This window comes from Herpailurus yagouaroundi, unplaced genomic scaffold (assembly GCF_014898765.1).
Source record: "Herpailurus yagouaroundi ecotype Mexico unplaced genomic scaffold, PumYag 29, whole genome shotgun sequence".
NCBI classification, from domain to species: domain Eukaryota; kingdom Metazoa; phylum Chordata; class Mammalia; order Carnivora; family Felidae; genus Herpailurus; species Herpailurus yagouaroundi.
The window spans coordinates 104,004,143-104,032,116 of NW_024412377.1; the positions used below are offsets into that span (position 1 = coordinate 104,004,143).

The 27,974-nt window shown below is 42.7% G+C and overlaps 1 protein-coding gene across 3 annotated transcripts; it reads right to left on the minus strand.

The window, feature by feature from the left end:
* Positions 1-1,420: 1,420 nt before the first annotated feature.
* On the minus strand, positions 1,421-27,900 carry MARVELD2 (MARVEL domain containing 2). 3 transcript variants are annotated; one of them, XM_040451468.1, is made up of 7 exons: positions 27,795-27,900; positions 20,868-22,031; positions 18,260-18,295; positions 8,699-8,847; positions 8,119-8,290; positions 4,057-4,107; positions 1,421-3,232 (listed from the first exon to the last, which is right to left on the minus strand). In XM_040451468.1, exons 2-7 carry the CDS (start codon positions 22,014-22,016, stop codon positions 3,110-3,112), a joined length of 1,680 nt encoding a protein of 559 aa, XP_040307402.1. In that variant the 5' UTR covers positions 22,017-22,031; positions 27,795-27,900; the 3' UTR covers positions 1,421-3,109. The 3 variants fall into 3 exon arrangements, with proteins under 3 accessions (XP_040307402.1, XP_040307395.1, XP_040307411.1); XM_040451461.1 differs by lacking the exon at positions 27,795-27,900 and adding an exon at positions 27,609-27,764; XM_040451477.1 differs by lacking the exon at positions 27,795-27,900 and adding an exon at positions 22,481-22,602.
* Positions 27,901-27,974: the final 74 nt, after the last annotated feature.

Below are 27,974 nucleotides of genomic sequence, written 5' to 3' on the forward strand. Positions count from 1 at the left end.
TGAACATTGGTGCATCTCAGTATCAAGTTCACTACACAAACCATTTCTAGAAATGCACATAACAAAAACGTGTATTTCATTATCAAGCCCTGGTTGTCTCATCTGTATCTCCCATTAGACAAAAGTCTTGGGTTTTCTGTATCACCCACTACTGTACCTTCAATGCTAGAGTAGCATCTGGCCAATGAAAGCATTTGGCACATAACTGGCAAATGAATGAGTGAAGAATACATATCTTCTTCTTTCTAAGTTTTAAATATATTGACATATTCTCGGGGCATGTGGATGGCTCAGTTGGTTAAGCATCTGACTCTTGATCTTGGCTCAGGTCATGATCCCAGGATTGTGGGATTCAGCACTGTGTCAGATTCTGTGCTCAGTGTGGAGCCTGCTTGAGATTCTCTCTCTCTCTCTCTCTCTCTCTCTCTCTCTCTCTCTCTGTCCTCTTCCCTTGCTTGTGTGCATACACTCTCTAAAATAAAATGTTTATAGATATATTGACATATTCTTATATTAAGTTTCAAATTAGAATACATGTTAAAGTTATCTGGAAGAAATAAAATGTACTGGAAAATATCTTTGCTTCTGAATCTCACAACTTGCCAAAAATGACTGCTATGGGTTAAATTGTATCCTTACCCCCCAAAAAGTTCTAACCTCTGGTATGTCCAGAATGTGACGTTATTTGGAAATAGGGTCTTTGCAGGTGCAATTAGTTAACATGAGGGCATAGTAGAGAGGATGAGTCCCGATTCCAATATGACTAGTGTCCTAAGAAGATAGCCACATGAAGACAGAGACACCAGAAGGCAATGTGAAGGCGGAGGACTGGGATGATTAATACATAAGCCAAGGAACACCAAAGACGGCCAGCCAACTGCCAGGAGCTAGGAAGGATTTCCCTACAGGTTTCAGAGAGAGCTTGGCTCTGCTGACACCTGGATTTCAAGCCCCTGCCTGCAGAACCGTGAGACAATAGATTTCTGTGATTTTAAGCCACTCAGCCTGTGGTGCACGGTGGCCTTGGCTTTGAATTTTTGCAAATAATGGGGGAGGAGGAAACTGTCACCTGAACATCACGACCTACAGGTTTTCAATGACTTTCCAGTTTATTTTCTGATAATGGAAAACATTTTCAAGAACATGCCCAGTCAACACAGGAATGCTAGAAAAGCAAACAATAAAGCGCATGCATGGGGCACCTGGGTGGCTCAATCAGTTAAGTGTCCGACTTTGGCTCAGGTCATGATCTCAAAGTTTTTGAGTTTGAGCCCCGTGTTGGGATCTCTTGCTATCGGTACAGAACCCGCTTTGGATCCTGTGTCCCCCTCTCTCTCTGCCCCTCTCCTGTTTGTGCTCTCCTTCTCACTCAAAAATAAATAAACATTTAAAAATAAGTAAATAAATGGTACACACAAAAAACAAGTAATTGAAATTTTAATATGCCCAGGTATTGACATAAAAAATTTAAAGTCAGTGTTACAGCATTGGTTTTTCAAAGGTTAACATTTATAATTAGAGTTAAATTAAATTTCACAAAGTTAAATCTAACACTTCATTTCAATACGAATCTAGCTCTTTATAATCTATCAAAATGGTATTATTTCATGTTAGTTTTCCTCTTCTTAAAGCACTGGTATGCATCTTAAGTGAAATGTTAACATGGAGCCCCAATATGTAAAACAGAAGGTGAAGCTGTTGCAGTTGAGGGGACTTTATAGGGGCCTCACTCTTCCCTAGGTGTCACCTGCTAAGTTGCTTAGGGCCTAAAGCATAGTCTGAGAGCCATGGAATTAAAATATTAACAATAAATGCTAAGATTTCAATGATAAAGAAAAACTAGGAAGTCCATTTAGTATGCAACACTTTTTAAGCCTCTTGCTTTTCCACATGCTTTTCTTTGGTTCCATCACTTTAGTAAATTCTTTGAACATCACTTGTTTGAATGGCAGCTACGTTAAGCAGAAATTGTACTTCTGCACCTAGGAAACTATCTCCAAGATAGATGCTGTGGAATAGGATCCAATAATAACAGTGATTTTTTAAAAACATTTTTTCAGGTAGTCCACTGTTCATACTGATAAAAACAAAACATTTTTCATGAATAAAGCCCCAAAGCCAAGATAATGCTTAGGAAGACGAAACATCACAGTAAGTCTAAAGGAGGTCCCAAGTAAAAGTAAGATCATGGGGCCTTAGAGGGACACCCAAACAGGTCAGAAAACGCAACAAGGGTCACACAATCCTCACACTGAATGTATACAGGAATGGCTGGGCTGTGGGGATGTGGACATATGTCCCCAGTGACACTGATGAACGAGAGGAAAGATGTGGTGGACCCCAACGGACACAGATCCACAAGGAGGCATCCACTTAAGGCTACATGTGGTTAAGAGTTATTAACAGCAAAGAAAGAAATTCATGAGACACGTGGGACTTGTGGTTAGCTGGCTGAACTTGCCCATTAAAAACCTTTCCTCGCTAGTTTGTTCGTGTCACAATCACTGCTACAGATTTCATACACTCTAAGGTACTGCGTATAATGTGCCAGGGTCTATTCTAAGTGCTTTACAAATATTAACTTATCTAATCCTCATAACAACCCTACAAGGGAGGCACTATTATTAGCTCCATTTTTACAGACGAGAAAATAGGCACAGAGAGATTAAGCAACTTGCCCAAGCTCATAAGACTTAAAAATGTGGATCTCAGATTCAAATCCCTTTCAAGAGAAGAAATCACACTTGGGTTGGAAGAGAAATGTGTCCTAGAGAAATCCCAGGTGTGGCCTGAGTGAAAAAGGAAAATGCGGCACCAGAATTGATACTCTATGTGTCCATCACACTGCAAGGGTATGATCTCTAAGCTACTTTTAACAAGATAAATATAAAATGTACACAGATGAACATACCACTTCTTACCCTTGGTAAATCCGAATCTGTTTTGAAATGTGTCAAGTGGAATCATACTATCATAACATGGCTGACTGGCTACACCAATTAAAAGCCGATGTCGGAAGCACATGCTTTTCTCTATCGTAGACTAGCATGAAAAAGACCGTAAATAAATAGTAAGTTTAATATAAAAAAAAAGTGGTTTCAAACAAGGGTTAAGAATAACCTTGTACATTCCAATTCATTACTTTATCATATTCTTGAATTCTTTGCTTTATGTGAGAAAGTTTATTCTTTAGATAATCACAGCGCTCTTTTTTTTCCAGAAATGTAGGATCCTGAAAAAGAAACACAGCCATTATTTTAGCCTCCAGTTTCCTCAGTGAAGAACACAGAAACAGACATTATCATCCAGAAAATGACCCTTCATGGGAGAGTTTCTGCAACAGATTTCAAAATCTTCCTGATAACAAGAGCATGTCTCTACATTTTTAAAATAGATTTTACTTTTTACAATAGTGTTAGTTGCACAGCAAAATTGAGTGGGAAATACAGAGAGCTGAGACAACTTTAACTTTGGTAGTTTAAATTATATCAAGGAGCAAATAATAAGTGCAGAAAAAGATTGATAAAAGCTCTATCCAGGCTCTACTTCTCTGTGCAATTAAGTTAAGGATGGAGTGACAAACATAAAATAACTTAATCTTTTTGAAGGAAACGTCAGTGAAAAGTTCTATATCGGGTGTTCATTTCCCTAGGTTGCTAAACCAGGATGTAACAGAAGACAAAGAGAAGAAAAGGTATTCAGGAGCTACTCATGTTCTCTAGTAAGTACCATCTTAACAAATACTAAAAAAGAGGAGCGCCTGGGTAGCTCAGTTGGTTGAGCGTCTGACTCTTGATTTTGGTTCAGGTCATGTTCCCAGGCTCGTGGGATCGACCCCAGGCTCAGACTCTGCACTGACAGCACAGAGCATGCTTGGGATCCTCTCTCCTTCTCTCTCTCTCTCAAAATAAACAAACAGTAAAAAAAAAAAAAAAAAAAAAAAAAAAAAAAAGAAATATTAAAAAAGAACTACTTTAGCTGAGAATCTAAGGTCTGTCAGCTCACCACGGCACCTGGATAAGAAAATACTTTGAAGAAGAAAATGGTTTTACTCACATTCTTTTTTTTCTTAAACTCTTCATGGATTCTTGAAATTCTTTCATGTTCCTAAAAATAATATATTGTATACTTGAATTAAAACACCAGGATTTACTCAAATCATATCTCAAGAATGTCTCAGAAGTACACTGGGAATTAGAACAAAAAATAATTTTTATCTAAGACTATAATGAAAATATTCACACACTAAAATTCAATTCAATGGATACAGATTAGAGGGCTTACCACTCATCACACACTGGGATCTAGGGGTGAAGAGAGAGAAAGGCCCCCGCCTGTGTGAAACCAGAACGGAGTCTCAGGGCCACTGCTTGCCAGGTGTCTGACCCTGAGCAAAAGCTACTTATCCTGAGGCTCACTTTCCTTACTGGGAACATGGAAATAATAACCACAAGGACCTCATAAGGTTGTGAGAAGCTGTACTTATTTGAAATGATACTTATAAAGTGCTTGGTATGTAATAACTACATTATACACCGGGACTAAGAGGTTGAGACTATTCAATTTTCAAAAATAACTAATAGAAGGTTCCTTCTAACTTTAAGTTTTATAGTAAATATGAAGTTACTCAATGGATTGAACCAAAGGGAACAGATTACTAGAACAATGCCCTCATTTATCTGTGTAAACCAGTGCTTTAGAGTTGTCAAGCACTGTAAACCTAATACATAAAAGAGAAAATATAATAATTTATAGTTCTAAAAGCCTCCCGAGAACATTTTTTTCATCACCCACCCATATCCTTTTTGCAATACATTTTGATTCTTCAGTGTCTTTTGTATGAGTTTCAATTGTGTTTTCATCCTTTGCCAGCATCGAGATGACCTTGGTAATTCAACGGTCATCTGTATGAATGGGTCCTGGCCTGGAAGTAAACTAGCTGCCTGGGGCCAGGGGTGCTGTGCTGGAGACACAGCACAGATAAGAGCTGCAAAACCTCTCCTAGAGTCTGTCACAGAAACTGAATTTCAGACAGTGAGGACCAGAGAGATTATTTTGAGCATTATTTCTATTTTGTGGGCTTAGAAAAGTTATGTGATTAATTTTTCAAGGGCACACAACCAGGTTTGTGAGAGAACGTGTGCCTGCAAATGGGCCCGCTGTGCTTGGAAACACCCCTCCCTGGGGACCTCGTGGGAAATGAACGGGCCTGGCAGGCCCCCACCCATGGCAAAGCTCAGCCTGTGGCCGAGAAGATGTTAAATTTTGTGATACAACTAATATTTCTATTTTATTATTATTTGTAAAATGTTTTAATGTTTATTTATTTTTGAGAGAGAGAGAGAGAGAGAGAGACAGAGTGAGAGTGGAGGAGGGGCAGGGAGAGAGGGAAACAGAATCCGAAGCAGGCTCCATGCTCTGAGCTGTCAGCACAGAGCCCCACACAGGGCTTGAACTCACGAACTGCAAGATCATGACCTGAGCTGAAGGTGAATGCTCAACCGACTGAGCCACCCCAGTGCCCCTAATATTTCTACTTTAGATAAGAACTAGAGGAGACACTGAGACTGTGGCCTTTTCATCTGGTTAGTTACTTGCCATGCTGTGTACAAACCAGAGGAAATGACTATTGTTGATACTGTACAGAAATGTCATGGGAAGGCCGAGTCTCAGCCCCTACCAGAATTAGGACTTTATACCCCTCAGTTGCAGACCCACATGCCTGAGCCCTTGCCCATCACACAAAGCCCATACACTGGAGTCCACTGGGTCTAGATTCAAAGACTCCACTGCACAACTGGATTGCTCAGCATCTTATCTGTCAACCAGCTTGCTCTTCCCAGCCTGAGCCAATCCAGTTTCCTGGGGCCTGCTCATTCCTTCCTGCACTCCTTTAAGGGCCTATAAATTTGGGCGTCCTTCTTGGACCTATGGACCTTGCTTGTTTTTCAAGTGGTACTAACTGACCCTTGACCTACAGTATTTGCTGGATTTCTCCTGCTTCCTGGTGCCAGTATGTCACAGATAACACCATTCCATTGCTCCAGGATTGGGAAAATGTTACTACTCTGGTTATTTTGGCTTAGAGAGCTCGTAATTACAAATGATTTAAATGTACACTTAAAAGTTTATTGTTGGGGCGCCTGAGTGGCTCAGTCGGTTGAGTGTCTGACTTCGGCTCAGGTCTTGATCTGACGTCTCTTCAGTTTGAGCCCCATATAGGGCTCTGCGCTAACAGCCTGGAGCATGCTTTGGATTCTAGGTTTTCCTCTCTCTCTGCTGCTCCCCTGCTGGCGCTCTATGTCTCTCTCTCTTTCTCTCTCTCAAAAATAAAAACATTAAAAAATAAATTTTTAAAAAAGTTTGTGGTCGGGGTGCCTGGGTGGCTTGGTTGGTTAAACGTCCGACTTCGGCTCAGGTCATGATCTCACGGTCTGTGAGTTCGAGCCCCGCGTCGGGCTCTGTGCTGACAGCTCAGAGCCTGGAGCCTGTTTCAGATTCTGTGTCTCCCTTTCTCTCTGCCCCTCCCCTGTTCATGCCCTGTCTCCCTCTGTCTCAAAAATAAATAAACGTTAAAAAAAATAAAAAAAATAAAAAAGTTTGTGGTCAAAACAAAGATGCTCAGTCAATATGGATTTCAGGGGCACTATATATACATATATATATTAGTTACATACATACATTGAGTTGTTTGACATTTGTTAAAAATGCTGTGTGAGTTTTAAAAATTTGAATTACAAGGATCCCTGGGTGGTAAAGCCAACTATCTGACTCTTGATTTTGGCTCAGGTCATCATTTCACAGTTTGTGGAGCCTGCTTAAGATTCTTTCTCTTTCTCTTTCCTACTGCCCCTCTCCCTTGCTCATGCTCTCTCTCTCTTTTTGAAATAAAAAAAATTAAAATTAAAAATTTGAATTATATGAATAATAGATTAACACATTGTCTTTTAAAAGGATAGAATATTACACACAAAAGTTCATAGCATTATTCATAACAGCCAAAAATTAGAAACAACCAAAGTGTCCATCAGCTGATAAATGGATAAATGAAATGTGGTATATAGATACAATGGAATAAATGCCATAAAAAGGAATGAAATCCTGAATATTCCTACAATATAAATGAACCTTAAAAACATTATGAAAAGAAGCCAGACACAAAAGGCCACATATTAAATCATCTCATTTATATGAAGAGTTTGAAATAAATCCATACAGACAAAAAGTACATTAACAATGATCAGTGATTGGAGGGGGGAGGCAATGGGGAGTGTGTGCTGATGAGTATGGCGTTTCTTTCTGGGGTGATGAAAACGTTCTGGAATTAGGGGGTGGTAATGGTTATACAACTTTGTGAATGAACTAAAATTCACTGAATTGTTCATTTTAAAAGGGTGAATTTTCTATGTGAATTTTGCCTCAATAAAAAATGTGCATCTGAGAAAAAAAAGTGCCACTGATTATCAGGGCATCCTGACTTCAGAAATATTAACATGCAAACCCCCCCCCCCACAAACTCCAGAGCATTACAGAAAATGCTTGAGTCCCTGGTGACTGGCGTCTCCTCCCTGGTTCCCTCTGTCAGAATCATGGTTATCAGTCTGATGGGATGAGCTAACAGCTCAGATCAACTCTCTGTCCTTACCATTGTGTTCTTTGGACCTGGGGTGGTAACCGCTTGGCTGTTACTTATCCCCGGAGAACGCACGACCCCTGGTAGCTCCCCTACACCCACCCCTGTGTGAATAAATCTTTTTCAAATTAGTTGGAGTGTGCCATCTGTCTCCTTTGGGACCCTGACGGATTCAGTACGGACCTGAGGAACAATGACATTTTACTTACATAAAAAAATAAAATGACTGTTTTATAACGGTGTATAATTATTTAGTAATTGACGGCAAAAGACACAAAATTATATAATGTGAATTGTAACCCTGACTAGTCCCTTCGAAGATCTCAAATGACTTTCCCAGACACAGACAGCAAATGTACCCAGTTATTATGGCTTCCCCACATCGACCTGAAGAAAGCTCAGATTTTTCACTTCCTCTCTCACTGCTCCTCCTAGATTTTACGCTTCCTCTTTCAGTGCTCCTCCCAGGCACTGTGGGTACTGACCTGTTGGTTTTCCGAACAACGTGGCAATCTGCTCATCACTGCATCCAGCTCATCAAACTTCCTCAAGATGGCTTGGACTTCTGCAGAAAGCTCTTTGTACTCTGAAAACTGGTCTTGGAACACAGCTTTATAGCGTTCTCGTTCATCATCTGTCTGAATCACAGGGTATTTTCTGCGGGAAAAAATTGGCCAGCGATGTAACTTTTTCACTGAAACGGACTGAATGGGAAATCAGCTTAGCTCTTTCCTCACTGACCATATTGTATCTTCAATTCAATGTACTACCTCTCAGGGAACAAACAGCTGAGAGAGAGGGAGAGAGGGAGAGAGGGAGAGACAGACTCCGAAGCAGGCTCCAGGCTCTGAGCTGTCAGCACAGAGCCTGACACGGGGCTCGAACTCACAAACTGTGAGATCATGACCTGAGCCGAAGTCAGACGCTTGGCTGACTGAGCCACCCGGGTGCCCCTGGATACAAATGATCTTAAGCAGAGAGCATTAGCTTGGAGACAAACAGGAAAATGAAACGCCCAAATGGAATCTCTCCATTTCTACCTCGAAGAAGGACTTAGACACTCACGCCACATAGTCGGGCATCACGATAGGTTTAGGAATGTGGCCTGGGGGAATGTGCCCACTTAGTAGCTCAGGCTTCATTTTTGTTGGTCTCATTTCTTTGAAATTAGCTTCTTGGTCTCTCTGTCTGTCAACACCAGTGGCCATTTCACACTGCAGTTAGGGAGGAAAAGAGGATTTATTTGTAAACAGATGCGGAAGAAGAAGAACAAAACCACGACTTTATTTCTTAGAAGAAAATGGTGGGGAGAAGAAGCATGAAGTAGAAGCAGAAATTAATACTTCACTTTAGAATTACAGGTTTTATAGTCACAAAGTTGTTCTGAATGCTTTTGTAATGACTAAAGGGAACCACACTGCAATACAGGAGTACATAACAGTACAAAACAATCATGTGGATGTCAAATGTGGAGGATGAAATGTTAAATGTAGGGTCTTAACTAGTTTATTTAGGATTTATACCTCAATTAGCTATAAAAGAATACAAAATGGGGGCGCCTGGGTGGCGCAGTCGTTTAAGCGTCCGACTTCAGCCAGGTCACGATCTCGCGGTCCGTGAGATCAAGCCCCGCGTCAGGCTCTGGGCTGATGGCTCAGAGCCTGGAGCCTGTTTCCGATTCTGTGTCTCCCTCTCTCTCTGCCCCTCCCCCCTTCATGCTCTGTCTCTCTCTGTCCCAAAAATAAACGTTGAAAAAAAAAATTAAAAAAAAAAAAAGAATACAAAATGTAGTTCAAAACAAGAAGTTCATGGGCGCCAGGTGGCTCAGTCAGTTAAGCATCTGACCCTTGATTTCAGCTCAGGTCATGATCTCACAGTTCATGAGATTGATCCCGCATTGGGCTCTGCACTGACAGAGTCTGCTTGAGATTCTCTCCCTCCCCCTCTCTCTGCCCCTCCCTGGCTCACATGCACTCTCTCTCTCTCAAAATAAATAAGTAAACTTGGAAAAAAAAAAAAAAAGAAATTCAGAGATGAAAATGGAACAAGGCTACTTAAACAGCAAGAGAAAAAATGACAGGGGAACTTGAGATGAATGAACTACCAGTAGCCACTGAGTAGGTCAGAAAGGGAAACAAGTTACATTGTCTTCATTACCTGAAATGGAAAACAAGCAAACCCAAGGGAAAGGCAGTGAAGGTCTTTCAGTTGTCCAAGAGTTCTGAACCTGTGAGTCCCTGGTTTAAGTCATTCTGGTTTCTAGACTGGAGAGTTCATAGAGGCCTTTTTTGTAAAAAAATGGTACATTTCAAAAGAGGGGAAACAGCACAAAATGAAGTGGCCCAGAGAGGAAGTATCAGGACAGGCTTTCAAGCACTAAAATACTGACATATGGGAAGCAGGGATGCAAAGGCCCAGGGGAACCCATTCTAGAATGAGCAGGCTAACATGGGTATGTAGCTTTGGGGAGAGACTGTTCAGGAACCCCACTGGGCAGTGCCCAGAATACCAACCATGCTGGGGAGGGCTGTGGATGCCAGGAGAGGGGTTTCTATTTTACACAGAAAGAAGCAAGGTTCAGAGAAGTTAGGTATATTTTCTAGAGCCTCACAGCTGGGAAGTGGAAAAGCCACAATTAAAACCCAGAATTTTGGGGTCACCTGGGTGGCTCAGTCGGTTAAGCATCTGACTCTTTATTTCGGTTCAGGTCACGATCTCCTGGTAATGAGATGGAGCCCAGTGTTGGGCTCTGCACTGAGAGTGGAACTTGCTTAAGATTTTCTCTGTCTGGGGGCACCTGAGTGGCTCACTTGGTTAAGTGTCTGACTTCGGCTCAAGCTATGATCTCATAGCTCCTGGGTTTGAGCCCCACATTATGCTCAGAGACTGGAGACTGCTTCGGATTCTCTGTTCCTTCCTCTCTGCCCCTCTGCCATTCATGCCCCCTCTGTCTGTCTCTCTCTCAAAAATAAACATTAAAAAAAAATTATTTTTAAAGATTCTGTCTCTCTCCGCCCCTCTCCCCTGCTTAGGCTCTCCCTGCCCGCCCCCAAAAACAACAACAACAACAAAAAGCCCAGAACTTTTTGGGGTTTTAAGGAATAACACAAGGAAGGTTTACATAAATGCATACTGTTCAAGCCTCAATTCTGACAGCATGCTAGAAACGGTTGATTTCTCATTAGAGCAGTAAGCCCCCCTCCATTGACCCCTCTTTGGGACTTCAGCAGACACTTGCTGAATTAAACTTGCTGAACTAAACTGAGAGCAGCTTGGGCGGGGGGCAACTTGGCTGAAAACAAACTGCAACACAGGATTTTAAAACTTTGCTCTTTACCTTACCAGGCAGCTTTAAAATCCTTTTGTTTCCTGATTTCCCTATCTCTGAGGCTGCCTCTGAGGTTTGGTTTAAGATTAGCTCACACATTAGATGGTGAGGCTGCTAAACCAGCATTGGGGGAGGGTTGGAGAGGAGAAGCTGGGCCCAAGGCACCCAGGGTGACAGCTGGAAGGGGAACCAGATCATCTTGGTGCAGAAGGCATGCCTGGCCAATGGGCCCCAAACAGCAAGAATTCAAGTGCAGAGCAGGAAACCCCAAGGAAAGGAGATTAAACAAGAGTATTTCAGGGAACAGCTCCTGAGGTTAGTATTTATTCTCCTTTGTTCTCTACTGCTTGGGATGCCATTTCTTCATCCTACTGAATTCTTAATGTGTTTGATCTTGATAGTGAATCATGGTATTAAATTAGGGGGACCTTTTTTGGCTTAAATAAATGGATCTCTATTTCATGGCATCCCTTTTTAGCTTTTAAGTATTTAACAACCCATTTCCCACACAGCTCATTGAAGGAGCTATGGAGCATGGTGACTCTCTAGAGCTTAGCGGCAGCCGCAGGTACCAAACTCGGGTTTCCAGGTCAAAATCATAATTTCTGCCCAGGCAGTCACAGTGGGCAGGAGAGTCCATAGGAGGGCGGTTGTTGTTTGTTTGTGTCTAGGTCAAGTTTTTCAAGCAGGAACTATTCATTTTCCTTACTTGCCTATACCTAGTTGTAAGATTCACTTTTTAATTTGAAAAGGGAGCTTTAAGGGGCGCCTGGGTGGCTCAGTTGGCTAAGCATCTGACTTCGGCCCAGGTTATGATCGCATGGTCAGTGAGTTTGAGCTGAGCTTCGGGCTCTGTGCTGACAGCTCACAGCCTGGAGCCTGCTTTGGATTCTGTACCTCCTTCTCTCTCTGCCCCTTTCCCACTCATGTTCTGTCTCTCTCTCAAAGATAAATACATAAACATGAAAAAAAAAAAACAACTTAAAAAAATAAATAAAAAGGGAGTTTTAAAGAAGTCAGAGTAGTTTCACAGTAGTTTCCGTGCTGTCATCTGCTTTAAATTTTTTTGTTTTTATGCTCTTAACTTGTTTTTGGGTGAATGTCACTGACCCTAAGTTTCAGAAAACCTTATTGAGAAAAAAAAAATCTGAAAGCACACATAAGACAAAGAATCAAAACCTCATCAGGCTTTTAATTTTTTAAATGTTTATTTATTTTTGAGACAGAGAGACAGAGCATGAACGGGGGAGGGGCAGAGACAGAGGGAGACACAGAATCCGAAACAGGCTCCAGGCTCTGAGCTGTCAGCACAGAGCCCGACGCGGGGCTTGAAGTCACAGACTATGAGATTGTGACCTGAGCTGAAGTCGGATGCTTAACCGACTGAGCCACCCAGGCGCCCCTCATTAGGCTTTTATCGGATGGATGTGTTGGGCTCCACAGCCCTGGAACACATCACTCTCAAACCGTATCCGTGACTACAAACACATGGCCCGAGATTTCAGATGACCTTTCTTTGCTTCTAGCAAAAATGAATGTCGTCAGCAAATATCAAAAAAGCTTTATCATGAGGCAAGAGAAAGTAATTAAGCAACGGGGTAAGTAATGCTATGGTTATAATTACTAAGCTTTTCAAATTAAAAAATGTATTGGGCAGGGGGGGAAAGATGAGTGAAGAGGAGAGGGAGGTGCAGGCTTCCAGTTATGGAACGAGTAAGTCACGGGGATGAAAGGCACAGCATAAGGAATAGAGTCAATGACACTGGAATAGTGTTGTACGGTGAGAGATGGCAGTTACACTTGTGAGCAGAGCATAACGTAGAGAGATGCTGAATCGCTATGTTGTATGCCTGAAAGTAATTAACAGTGTGTGTCGACTTCAATAAAAAAATGCTTTAAATAAAAATGGGCTGAATATGCTACCAAGTTAGAAATAGTGTACATTTGTCCAAATGGCTGAGTCTCTCTCCCTCTGAGCATAGAATACAATGGTGCAGAGGCCCCAGTCCCAAACGCACACCATCACCTTCAATGCTCAGATTAGATTCTCACTTTTCTGGCTTGGAAAAAAACCTGTTCTGCACTTAGGGAGTTATTAGAATTTTTTTCTGCCTCTGTTTGATCTTACTTTATGTCTGTATATTTCTTTTTAAAAATGATCTTATTTAATTTTCAAAAAGTGTATTTATTAAAATACAAAATAAAAAGTTACAGTCTAGGAAATAGCTCCAAACAAGGGACAGGAAACAAGGGACAGCTCAGAGAGGGTGCATAATTTCCTCAGAATCATGGAGTTACTAGTAATAAAACTCAGATTTGCCTGATTCCAAAGTTTATTTTGTTCATCATACTACTGCCTCTCCTGTGGTAGGCTGCCAATTCTTACTAAGAACTGGGAAGGAAGCTGGTGGAAATCAAACCCAGTGAGAAGCTGGAGATCCAATCTTTTCTAAAAGGTTTCTAGCAGGTAAGTCCAATAGAGATTCCTCAATTAAGTCAATGAGATTCCCTCTCACAGAAGTTTGCCTCTAGAACACACCTAATTGTAGAGCCATAATGATTCATTTCCCAGGAAAAGAGCCCCATGAAAGGACATCTTTTGCATTCAGCAACCATATCTTGAAAGAGTATAAATTAACTGGATTGGTATGATTTTTTTTTTTTAATTTATTTTGAGAGAGAGAGAGAGAGCATGTACGAGAGGGGAAGTGGGGAGAGAGAGAGGGAGAGAGAGAGAATCCCAAGCAGGCTCCGTGCTGTCAGCACAGAGCGTGACATGGGGCTCAAACCCATGAACCACGAACTGTGAAATCATGACCTGAGCTGAAATCAAGAGTCTGATGCTTAACTGACTGAGCCACCCAGGCGCCTCTGGATTGGTATGATTTTCAAAGGAGTTCTAGGAATGGGGGTTCCAACTCCACTAAGGTTATTTCTGACTATTCCAGGACCCCTCAGGAGCTGGGACCCTGCAACACACTCTCGACGTGATGCGTACCAGCCTTCTAAGGCAGCCTGGAAGAGGTACTCTGGAACTTGCTTGCAGATTTCCCTAACCCTGTCCTACCTGTGGAATCTGCTTTAGCCACATTCTCACCAAACCAGGATGCTGACCACCCTAGCATCTGGGGCAACTCTCCCCCAATTCAGCCAAACCTCTGAGGTGGACTCTACTCTGCACTTAACCCCACTGGTAAATCCCTTGACCTCAAAGGGACTGACGAGGAAGCCCATAAATTCCACCATGGCAAACAATGACCACCATTGCCACATAGCTGTCACACTACAGCCCCATTAAACAGCCCTGTCCAGCTTGTTGCTTAACAATCAACATCTGCAAAGTGCACACCACCTTCAACCCCCACAAAGCAAACAGATTAAGTCCCTGAGGATGATCTGAAACATACTTTTTTTAAGTTTATTTATTTATTTTGAGAGGGGTGCAGAGAGCGGGAAAGAGAGAATCCCAAGCGGGCTCTGCACTGTCAGCGTGAAGCCCGAAGCAGGGCTTGAACTCACAAACCACGAGATCATGACCTGAGCCGAAACCAAGAGTCTGACCCTCAAAACAACTGAGCCACCCAGGCGCCACCCCCATGAAATGTACTTCTTAATGCTAGCACTCTAACTTGCTAACTCTGGTATCATGTTACACTATCACCTGTTAACAAGTTAAGTTTGTAGACCCCTTTTCGTTATAAATAGCCTTTGTAATCCTGATTCATCTTCTAAACCAAAGTCCTTTTAAACTTGATTATTCTCCGTGCGGTGAGCACTATGTTAGGACTCTCATTGGGCTGAGAGGCAGCAATGATGGTCATTCCTGGCCAGGGTGGGATTCAAGAGTTTCGGAGTCAGTCCCTCTGAGGGAGTAGAACTTCCCAAAGGGTTAAGGTGGTACTAGAAACCTGGAATGAGAGTACCGGCAATGGTCTGCCCAAGACGCTCTGATGAGGACTCTCCACGGGGAAGAGTGCTCTCTTCATTTGGTCAAACTTATTTACGTCTCAGTACTAACACTGGAAGGCAGCCCATAGGTAAGTTAGGGAAGCTGCACCTAAATCTCAAAGGGCCAGTGTTATTAATTAAATCAACATCAGCTTTACATTGCTCATCTCAATTTTATGTATGTATGTATGCAGGCTCCATGCCTAGCGCAAAGCCCAGAGCTCAAACTCACAGCCCTGAAGTCAAGACCTGAGTCAATATCAAGAGTTGGACATTTAACCAACTGAGCCACCCAGGCACCCCTGATCTGAAGTATTTGTTAGTTTAATTCGTTAAAAGCTTTTAAAATTTTGAAGGGGGACCTGGGTGGTTCAGCGTCCAACTCTTGATTTCAGCTCAGGTCATGTTCTCACTATTTGTGGGATCTCCACGGAGAGCACAAAGAGTGCCTGGCATTCTCCTTCTCTCTGCCCCTCCCTACTTGCCCTTGTGTATGCATGTGTTCTTTTTCTCTCAGAATAAACATTAAAGATAGATAGATAGATAGATAGATAGATAAATAAATAAATCCCTTACTTCACTGTGAATAAAACATTTTCATCCAGTATTTGTGTTATAATATAGAGAATAAAGTTAAAAAGAACCTATAGGGATGGCTGGGTGGCTCTGTTGGTTAAACGTCCAACTCTTGACATAGACTCAGGTCATGATCTCATGGTTGTGGGATCAAGCCCTATATTCGGCTCCATGTTGAGCACAGAGCCTGCTTGGGATTCTCTCTCCCTCTCCCCCTGACCCTCCCCTGCTATGCTCTCTCTCTCTTAAAATAAATAAATAAATAAACTTTAAAAGCAAAAAAGATCCTGGGCACCTGAGTGGCTCAGTCAGTTACTTAACTGACTCAGTTTTGGCTCAGGTCATGATCTCACAATTTTGTGAGCTGGAGCCCCACATCGGGCTCTGTGCTGACAGTGGAGGGCCTGCTTGTGATTTGCTTTCTCTCCCTCTGTCTCTACCCCTCTCCCGCTCACACTGTATCTGTCTCTCTCAAAATGAATAAACTTCAAAAAAACCCCAAAAAACCTATAAAAGGTATTTTTAAAATGCATTCACTTAAAGGACTTGTATAAATTAGCAACTTAGTAAAAAAGTGGACAGGATACAGTTTAACAGGGAAGGAAAAGCAAACATAATACATTAAAAATGCTCAATCTCACTCCTTATAAGAGAAATGTAAATTACAGCTATATTAGATATCATTTTTCACCTATCAGGTTGACAAATGTCAACAAATTTCCTAACACAGTGTGTTGGTCAAGGTGTGAGGTAGCCCGTGGTGCTGCTGGGAGTACAAATTGGCAAAACTTCTATCGGGCAACCTGGTAGTCAAAATAAACACGTGCATTTCTTCTAATCCAGAAATTTCCTTCTCAGAATTTATCTGTCAGGTGCACTTATGCGTATCTGGAAGGAAGTATGTACAAGCATATACTTGGATGTATAAAGTTATTCACTGCAGCACTGTTTTTATTTTTATTTTATTTTTTTTTAATTTTTTTTTAACGTTTATTTATTTTTGAGACAGAGAGAGACAGAGCATGAACAGGAGAGGGGCAGAGAGAGAGGGAGACACAGAACCTGAAACAGGCTCCAGGCTCTGAGCTGTCAGCACAGAGCCCGACGCGGGGCTCGAACTTACAGACCGTGAGATCATGACCTGAGCTGAAGTCGGATGCTCAACCGACCAAGCCACCCAGGCACCCCTGCAGCACTGTTTTTAATAGAGAAAGATTGGAAACAACTTAAATGGTCATTAAAAAAATTTTTTTTAATGTTTGTTTATTTTTGACAGAGATAGAGAGCAAGCAAGCAAACAAGCGGGCGAGGGGTATAGAGAGAGGGAGACAGAGAATCCAAAGCAGGCTCCAGGATCCGAGCTGTCAGCACAGAGCCCAACATGGGGCTTGAACCCAGGAACTGTGAGATCACGACCTGACCTGAAGTCGGACGCTTAACCGACTGAACCACCCAGGCGTTCCATAAATGGTCATTTATGGTTAGGTAAATTATGTAACATCCATATAATGCAATACTATACATATAGCTATAAAAAGAGAATGCAGAACTTCTTTATGTATTAATAAGGAAACATCTCAAGAAACATATTGTTAAGTGAAAAAAAAGGGACGTATGTAACTGTGTATGGGATGGCAGTGTGAAAGGGGGAGTTAAGCAAATATATATATATTTTACATATGCGTATATATGTAATGTGTATGTATAATATAAACAGATATCTGAAAGGAAACACAAGGCACTGATAACACTGGTTCCTTCCAAGTGGGAGAGGTGGGAAGCTGAGACAGAGGAGTGAGAGAAGACTTTGTATTAAAGACCCCTTTGAATTTTTTTTGTTTGTTTTTGAGAGAGACAGAGAGAGAGAGAGAGAGAGGGAGGGAAGGAGGGGTTGCAGAGAGAGGGGGGTACAGAGGATCTGAAGCAGGCTCCACACTGACAGAAGAGAGCCTGATGTGGGACTCTCACTCATAAACCATGAGATCCTGATCTAAGCCAAAGTCTGAGGCTCAACCAACCTAGCCACCCAGGCGCCCTTGAGAGCTTTTTGAATTTTGAACCAAGTAAATATACTCCCTTTTCAGAGAAACAAACAAACCCAAAGTCTGGACTCTCAACCTCTTGCTTAGAAATAATACCTAATATTTTTAAAAAAGGACTTTTCAATGAGGTAAAATTATGATAATATATTAGTTTTTTACATATGTGTATATAAGCATAACAGCATCTCATTTAATTCTCTCAGCAAACATGTGATGTAGAAATTATTATTATTATTCCAATTTTACAGACGAAATTAAGGCATGGAAAGTTAAATACCTTGCCTATTGTCACACTATTAGTAAATTCCGGAATAGGAATTTTCTTCCTGACACAACAAAATTTAGCATCTGAAAACAAGATGAGAAGGTCAGAAAAGAATGTCAAAGAACTTTAAAGAGACTAAAAAAAGTTTGAGAGAATCTCCTTTACTTAAAAAAATTAAGTTTTAAACATATAAGGAGAATCAACTGTTCACGGGTTCAACTAACAAAATGAAAAGACACTATCAAAACTATAAAAGCCATAATTTTGCCCAATAAACACCATGTGCATGTCTAATTTGATCCTCTCATTATGAGAAAAAAGTTGAAAGTTAAACTCCATGTTCAGTTAGGAACTCAATGTAATAGATACACTTTCACAGACAGATGATCTACTCTGCAGGTAAACAGATAAGAGAGAAGTATTTAACAAATCTAGACATAAAATAATAATGTGAACTTTATTCTTACCATTTTCCTTTTTGATGGCAATGATGGCTCACTTATCTGGAACAAAAAAGAGGTAAAATGACTTTTCAAAGGTGTGTGAGGCTACTGTGTTAATATTTTCATCCATTTGCATTTATAGCCCAATCTCAATTTCACAGAGGTCAGTTCTCTGCTTGACAGATGCTCCTCCCCCTCACCTGGGTGACTTTCCATTGGCTGGAGAAGAGCCAGAGGAGGGATAACGATAACCTCTAGTCAGTCAGGAACAGACAGCAGGGTTGGAGTACAGACATGACAGAGACTATCAGGTAAAGTGCTTTGAATTACCTAGAGATTTTATTTATTCTTGGCTCCCAATACCTTGTGCAATTAAAGAGCTGGAAACAGAGACCGTTATAAAATTAACAGAAAAAACCCATAGGCCAGAATAGCTTCTAACTATTAAGAAGTCACAGCAACACCCAAACTGGGACCACCTCCTATAGCAGGGGTAATTCAAGTCTCATCAACCATTGGAAAAAGTCTGATGGGAACAAGTTTTGAGAAAGGAAAAAGAAATGAATATATCATGTCGATAATTATAATCCTATTCATGAAGAATTTTGAAACAACATTAAGAACTCTGTTGTTATTAAACTTACATAAAATTATGAGGAAATGTGGGTGTTTCACTATCTGGATTTCATACTGATTGAATCTGAAATTCTCTATTTTGTATACACAGATGTAAAATTAAGAAATATGCTTAATGTGCTAAGATAAATCTTTAGAAATAACTTGAATCTAGGGGCACCTGGGTGGCTCAGTTGGTTGGGCGTCCGGCTTCAGCTCAGGTCATGATCTCACGGTTTGTGGGTTCGGGCCCCGCATCATCTCTCTGCTGACAGCTCTGAGCCTGGAGCCTACTTCGGATTCTGTGTCTCCCTTTCTCTCTGCCCCTCCCCTACTCACACTCTGTCTCTCTCTCTCTCAAAAATAAATAATAAATATTAAAAAAAAAAAAAAAAAGAAACAACCTGACTCTATGTGGAGTTCCAGTAAGATTAATATATTGTGATGAGAGAGTATGGATCACATTGCACCATGTTGAGGTTCATCGTGCAAACACAAGGTACTTGTTATAAAATTAGTCAAGTTTTATGTGTAAGATTCATGCAAAAGAGTAAACACAAAGTACACAGATCAGTGAGTAAATAAATAGGTTACTCAGTACTTTTTTTTTTTTTTAATGTTTATTTATTTTTGAGACAGAGAGAGACAGAGCATGAAATGGGGACGGGTCAGGTCAGAGAGAGAGGGAGACACAGAATCTGAAGCAGGCTCCAGGCTCCAAGCTGTCAGCACAGAGCCTGATGCGGGGCTCGAACTCACACACTGTGAGATCATGACCTGAGCCGAAGTAGGATGCTTAACCAACTGAGCCACCCAGATGCTCCTGTTCAAAAAATTTTAAATATGGCTTCTATATAATCTTATCCCTCAGGCATTGTTATTATATTATTATTATTAATTCTCCTCCTTCTTATATTTAATTAGTTAAATCCTACAAATAAAAACAAGTGCCAGACTCCCATTCTAATTTTGGGAACACTCTTTTCCCCAAAGTAAGAATGAAACATCAAAATGCCCAGGCAAGTGTTCAGAGTACGCTCATGACCATTCAGCCTCTTGATACTTGAAAAAAATCAAATACGGTTCACTGTATTCTTTTTTTTTTTTTTAATGTTTATTTTTGAGACAGAGAGAGACAGAGCATGAACAGGGGAGGGTCAGAGAGAGAGGGAGACACAGAATCGGAAGCAGGCTCCAGGCTCTGAGCTGTCAGCACAGAGCCCTACGTGGGGCTCAAACTCACGGACCGTGAGATCATGACCTGAGCCGACGTCGGACACTTAACCGACTGAGCCACCCAGGTGCCCCCGGTTCACTGTATTCTTACTTCACTTTATTTAAGTCACCGGAAGAAAGTGTCACTCATCATAACATGTAAATAAGCACTTTCTCCTTATAATTGAAAAGTTATTTTTTTTAGTTAAGCTTTACCATATTAAAGAATCAACACTGTTCTTAAACTTATTTTAACGGGGAGACATTTATTGTACTGAATATGGTCTTATTCTTAGTTGTAAGAATCAGTAGCTGTGTTTTCCCCTTAAGCATCACAGACATAATGTAATCGACAAACTATATACTGTATTTACACATCTGGTACCTACCTGCAATGTTCTAGAACAGTGACAGAGTGGGTGATCCCACCCACAGCAGGTCAGTCAATGAGGTAGGATTCTTGAACTTCAGATCATTAAAACAAAAAGGTTGGGGGGGGGCGCACCTGGGTGGCTCGGTCAGTTAAATGCCTGACTCCTCATTTCAGCTCAGGTCATGATCCCATGGTTCATGAGATCAAGCCCTGTGTCAGGTTTTGCACTGACAGCAGGGAGACTGCTTGGGATTCTCTCTCTCACCATCTGCCCCTACCCCACTCACATGCTCTCTCTCTCAAAATAAACAACATAAACTTAAAAAAGCCTTTTATAAAATTTTTGTTTTAAGAACTATGTATATTTAACAAGGGGATAAATAACAGGAAAAAAATTAAAAATGAATGAAGGATTATGAAGTTCCTTACCTCCTGCTGTTCCATGTATTCCCTATGTCTCCGAGCTGCCTCATGCCTCCATAACTTTAGGCAAACCAAAGCACTAACAAGATAAACAATCATGGTGACAAACAGGAAGATCATCGCTGCTATCTGTCCTCCTTCTACCCGGCAGAACAATGCATTCATCGGTGTATTGAATAATGGATAGTAGCAGAGTCCCCCTCGGTTGGTATCATTCACATAGACTATGGCTGCAGCCATATACAAAATAAACAAGGCAACGTTAATTCCAAATTCGGTCAGAGGCCACCAGTTAGAATCCAAAAGAATGGTCCGATAATACATGGACATGCCAAGAACCAGAATAATAACGGTGGCGATCCAAGCTAATCCAGCAACCACGAGTACAAAAGGGGTTTTGGGGCCACTGTAGTAATAGCCCCCGTACGTACTGCCCAGGCCACCGAGGCCTCCCATGCCATAGGGCTGTGAATATCCAAACAAGTTATACCACTCGCTGTCCTTGTAAATGTAAGCCGTGACACAGGCAAAGACACCAGCTCCCAAGAGCAGCTCCACCACACCCAGAATTCGCAGCAGGCCTGCCCACGACTTCATGTAGGAATACCTCAGGTTATACTCCTCCACCTTCTCACTGTACGTTCGGGCTGTCTGTGTGTGGCGGCCTAGTGAACCGTAGGGGTCGTGGGGAAACATTGCCTCAGCCTCTTTTGGGGAACTGAAGGTTCCTTCTGACCCTCCGTAAGGATCTTTGTCGGAGTTGGGGGGTGAACGGTGGTTTGGTCTTGCTGGAGAGGACGGAGGTGAACACTCCACTCCATCAGAGATGTATCTGATGTCAGACACCGGCTTATCCCATCCCAGGTCCTTTTTCTTCCCTCTGAAGAAGTTCTTCCAGGACTCAGGGACAAAGCGCCTTACGGGTTTGAGATCTGGCGCTATGGCCGGTTCCTCTGTGTCACTTGAGTAGAAGTCTGGGCCGAATGGTGGCTGTAATGGGAGAGGGGGTGGTGGCAAGGGATCAGCGCTCACGGCCAGCTCACTGTCATGAAGAGTCTGGAGGGTTCCTATGGTGCCATCTTCATAGGGTGAGTCCCTTGGGACCTCATCATAGTGCCTGTCCCGAATCTTGCATCTTCCATCACTGGACGACATTTGTGATTTTTATACCTGTGGCCAAGATAAAAGTTATCACTTATGCCTAGTTATTTATTCTTTCAACGATGCTGATTTTATCCACTTAATGGCAGATGATCATATTTAGGAAACCAATATGATCATGTCCAACGATCATGATATGTAAAAATGATAACATAAACAGGTATATTTTAAACATATGTAACATACTAGCCAGGGATATCATCATCGTTCTACATGATTTTAAGGGAAATCAAAATTTAAAATCTTAGGTCTGAATTAAAACATTTATAAGTCTAACTTACCTTACGAGCCCTATGAACAACGGACTGTAAACACCATAACGGACACCAAATTTTAACAATACAGGATACTGACACATCCCAAATAGAATCCTTTCTTCAAACATCTAAATCAAAATATTTAATAGTCTGGGCATACCAAAGTTTGACAGGTCAGCAAATTCTCTTCATTTTCATTACCTCAAATCTGCTTTGGAAAGGCCTGGGAGAAGCAGTCTGATAAACACAGGGAGTGAAGAGCACCTTTCTTTCTTAAATCAGGGAAGTCAGTGTGGGGACTTGCTTCTTCCACTCTAAAATATTAACACTTCATATTAGATTTTGAATTTTTTTTTTTAATGTTTATTTACTTTTGAGACAATGCGAGAGACAGAGTGCAAGCAGAGAGGGGTAGACAGAGGGAGAAACAGAATCTGAAGCGGGCTCCAGGCTCCAAGCTGCCAACCCAGAGCCGGATGTGGGGCTCGAACTTACGAACCGTGAGATCATGACCTGAGCCGAAGTCGGACGCTTAACCGACTGACCCACTCAGGCACCCCTTAGATTTTGAAATTTGAAAACTCAGAGGAAAAAAAAAAGCCACCAAAGCTTAAGATTCCCCAAAAGTACAACAAAGAACAGCCATGTATATCATGTATGTCACTCTTTCCAGTGCAGCCACCTCAAGGTGATCTGCTGTTGCCATAATGACACTCAGAAAGTATCTCAGAGGGGGTTTGAGCCACCTAAAAAATAAGGCACAGAAAAAGCACTTTCACTAAACCTGTTTGATTTCTTTCACACAATCAATGACCTGGACACGTATAAAAAAAGGAGGACACTTTCTGCTAATGTAACTACTAGGTTTAAGGCACAATGAATTTCTCCCTCATATTGCTCATGAAGCAAGTATTTACTAAAGCAAGTATCTCCCTCATAAAGCAAGTATTTGCTAAAGACTCACCGACCATATAGCATTGTACTTGGTACCATGAAGGTCTCAAATTTTAAATGAAGAACCCTGCCTTTACGGGGTTGAACCATTTAGAAATTCCTAAGGCTTTTTTTCCCCCTAGTGTTTATTTTTAAGAGAGAGAGAGAGAGACAGAGCGTGAGCAGAGAGAGAGAGGGAGACACAGAATCTGAAGCAGGTTCCAGGCTGCTCACAGATCCCAACGTGGGGTCCGAATTCATGAACCGCAACATCATCACCTGAGCCAAAGTCAGATGCTTAACCAACTGAGCCACCCAGGTGCCCCAGCTTCTTTTTTTTTTTAAAGTTTATTTATTTATTTTGAGAGAGAAAGAGAGAAGCAATGAGCAGGGGAGCGACAGAGAGAGAGAGGGAGAGAGAGAGAGAATTTCAGCAGGCTCCACACTGTCAGCTTGGGAGCCTGATGTGGGGCTTGATTTCACAAACCATGAGATAGTGACCTGAGCCGAAATCAAGAGTCAGATGTTTAACTAACTGAGCCACCCAGGCACCCCCTAAGGCTTTGTTTTGTTTTGTTTTTTTAAGTTTATTTTTTAAATTTATTTTGAGAGAGAGAGAGAGAAAGCGATAGCCAGGAAGAGACTGAGAGAGAGAGGGAGAGAGAATCCCAAGCAGGCTCTTCGCTGACTCAGGGATTGAACCCACAAATCGTGAGATCATGACCTGAGCTGAAACCAAAAGCAGGACACTTAACTGAGTGAGCCACCCAGGGTTCCACTAAGGCTTTGTTTTATTTTATTTTGTAAAATGGAGACCTATCATTCAACAAATATTTGCCAAACATCTACCATGTACCAGGCACACTGAAAGTGTATCAGTGAACAAAACCAACTGAAATCCCTGCCTTCATGGAAATTAAATATCAATGAAGGGATAAAAGATGATAGATAAAGGAAGTGAAAGACATCTGATCAGACGCTAAGGAACTAAGAATGGTGAGAAGGTACTTTGTGGGCAGGATATTATAATTCTAAATAGAACGACACTGGAAGTCTCCATAGAGAATATGACATCTGAATACACAAATGAAGGATGTGAAGGAGGAAGCCAGACAGGTTATCAGGGGAAGAGGTCCAGGCTGCAGTAGGTCCAGCTGCTGCAAAAGCCTTGAGGTGGGAGTGCTCAGCAAGTTCAAGAACTATTAAGTCATGGAGGACAATGGGGCAGCAAGTAGTAACAGAGAGGAGAGGGTAAGTAGTAGAATTAAGTCCATTTGAATCACTAGGGTCTTGAAAACCATTGGAAAGAATTCTGGCTATTATTGGAAGTGAGATGAAAAGCCAATGGAGCATTTTGAGTAGAGAAGCGACAGGATCTGACTTATTTTATTTTTTTTAATTTTTATTTTTGAGAGAGAAAGAGACACAGAGTGTGAGCAGGCGAGGGGCAGAGAGAGAGGGAGACACAGAATCTGAAGCAGGCTCCAGGCTCTGAGCTGTCAGCATAGAGCCCGATGCGGGGCTCGAACTCACAGACTGTGAGATCATGACCTGAGCCAAAGTCGGACGCTCAACTCACTGAGCCACCCAGGTGCCCCAGGATCTGACTTGTTTTAATAGGATCACTCTGGGGGCGCCTGGGTGGCGCAGTCGGTTAAGCGTCTGACTTCAGCCAGGTCACGATCTCACGGTCTGGGAGCTCGAGCCCCGCGTCAGGCTCTGGGCTGATGGCTCAGAGCCTAGAGCCTGTTTCCGATTCTGTGTCTCCCTCTCTCTCTGCCCCTCCCCCGTTCATGCTCTGTCTCTCTCTGTCCCAAAAATAAATAAATGTTGAAAAAAAAAATAGGATCACTCTGGATGCTATGTCAAGGGTACGCTCCAGGAGACAAGGGAGAAAACAGGGAGAATGGCTAAGAGGCAACAGATTTAGTCCAAAGGACCAAGGTGATAACAATGGAGATAAAAAGAAGTCAGATTTTTAAATACAGGGAATTAATTTTTTTCCTAAAGAAACATTCAAACATAATAAAAAGTGGAAAGAATAGCATTATGAACCCTTATGTACCCATCAACCAGCTTCAATAATTATCAATTTATGACCAATCTTCTTTCCTCTATACCTCCTACTTTATTCCTTCTGCCAATAGATTGCTTTGAAGCAAATCTCAGACACGAGATCATTTCATACGCAACATTTCTCCACCCCTCCAGTTTAACGCTGGGTATAAGCAGTCTGAAGAGTTTGAAGATACCCATTAGAATTCCAGGTAGAGAGGGGCGCCTGGGTGACTCAGTCGGTTAAGCTTCTGACTTCAGCTCAGGTCATGATCTCAGGGTTTGTGGGTTCCAGTCCCTCTGTGCTATCAGCACAGAGCCTGCTTCAGATCCTCTGTCTTCCTCACTCTCTGCCTCTCCCCCTGCCCCTCTCTCTCTCTCAAAAATAAATAAAAACATTAAAAAAATGTAAAAAAAAAAAATCCAGGCAGATACATCCAGTAGGCAGTACACGCACAGAAAGGTAAGTAATACCATAGATTAGATACAATCACCCAAGGAATAGGTGAAAATGGAGAGTTCTAAATTTCTGGGTCTTTTAGTGAGGCACTCCAATTAAACAAAATTTTTTTTAGGGGTGCCTGGGTGGCTCAGTCAGTTGAGCGTCCGATTTCAGCTCAGGTCATGATCTCACAGTTTGTAGTTCAAGCCCTGTGCTGACAGCTTGGAGCCTGGAGCCTGGAGCCTGGAGCCTGTTTCGACTCTTTGTCTCCTTCTCTCTCTGCCCCTCTCCCTCTCATGCAAGATCTCTGAAAAATGAATACAACCCTTAAAAAAAATTAAAAAAAAATTTTTTTTAATGTTTATTTTTGAGAGTGAGAGAGAGGGAGAGTGGGAGAGAGAGAGAGACAGGGCATGAGCAGGGGAGGGGCAGAGAGAGAGAGAAAGAGGCAGAAACAGAATCTGAAGCAGGCTCCAGGCTCTGAGCTGTCAGCACAGAACCTGAGGTGAAGCTTAACCCACCAACAGTGAGATTATGACCTGAGCGCAAGTCTGATGGTTAACCAACTGAGCCACCCAGACATCCCTGGGGTACTCCAATTTTAGAGAATTAACTCTGAAAGTCCCAGCATGGTGCCCAAAGTGGCAGCTCTATAAATGACATCAATTAAGGATTATTTTTTTTCTCTGTCATTTAGTTCATCTGTGTCTAAAAACATAGAAAAAAAATTTTTTTTCTTAACCTTGTTTACATTTTTAAATAGTTTTTAAAGTTTTATTTATGGCGAGAGAGAGAGAGAGAGAGAGCGAGAGAGAGCGAGCGAGCGCGCAAGCAGGGGAAGGGCAGAAAGAGACAATCTTAAGCAGGCTCCACAGTGAGCGTGGAGCCCTATACGGGGCTGGATCCCACCCTACAACCTGATCATGACCTGAGCGGAAATCAAGAGTCAGACGCTCAACCCACCAAGCCATCCATGGGCCCCTGATACATACCCATGTAAAGGATATCCTTGCTTAATTTAACACACAGGTAAAAAAAAAAAAAAGGGTGCTTCATTGTAATGGGTTTACCTTATCTTCATCAATGCAAAGTGGCTCATTTGAATTAGACTATCTTATTCACGTTTAAATAAAATACAAAAACAATAAATTTGAAGAATCATGCAATTAACATAACACGTGATTTTAGAAGGGAATGGTCAGCGGTATTTTATCACGTTAGTTATCTGGCTACCCCTCCTGTATGGTTCTGGGTGTCACTGAGAGCCCACTTGGATTCAGCATGCTGAGGCACAGTGGGTCTTTGTTTTGGTCAAGCCCCTGGACCCTGACTCCATTCTGTTGGAACTCACAGCTCTGAACGCCACGTCGGTGGGAGGAGAAATGGTTTCCCCCAGGAAAGTGACACGGCAACCGAACTCGGTAGCCTCTCCAAAAACAGAATCATCGCTTTAGCCAGCTTTAAAGTTTTGCTGGGCCCAAGAGATGTTTCTGCTCTTCCTAGGGGTTGGGAAAGCTCCCTGAGGGTTTTAACCCACGCGTGAGTGCCATGGGACACCCAGCATCTTCGCTGGGGTCTCCCTCGAGCCTGCCGTTTCGCGTCCGGTCCCAGAATCCCGTTCAGTCTTCGGCTCTGCCCACCCCAGGGAACTACCCCAGGGAGCGCTCCTGCTTCGCGTCCCAGGGAAAACCAATTCTCAGTCTTCCGAGATGCCGCCCCAAAGCGGCCGGAACTAAGTTGGTGCCCCGGTCAGGATAGGAGGATCCCCGCGCCAGGGAAGGGCGGCGCCTTCGCGGCCGGCGGGGCGCGTCTCGCGGCGCACCTGTGTCCCTTGGATGAAAGCGCGCTAGTTGAGGGGCCCTCCCGACGCGCTGGCCCCGCTCTCCCCGTGGCCCTTACCTCTCTCCGCGCCGCCGTCTGGTCTCGGCCGAAGGTTTTGGCGGGGCTGAATGGAGAGCGCAGCAGGACCAGGAGCGCGCTGAGACCCCACGGCCTCGCCCTCCCGACCCGCTCACCTGCGGGGGCCGCCGGGCCCTCCCCGTCCACGGCCGGATCACGTAGGCCCCACCCCTCGCGCCCCCTCACCTGCGCGGCCGCCGGGAAGAGCGCGCTCGCCGCCCGCGGCGCCGAAACCAGGCTCAGCTCCCGGGGCGGAGCCGAGCCACTTTTGCCCCGCCCGGCTTTGTCGGGACCGGACTCTGGCTAGGAGCCGGGGAGGGTCGGGGACCGCCCCCGCACCTCAGAGCTGCTGTTACAAACCCGCGC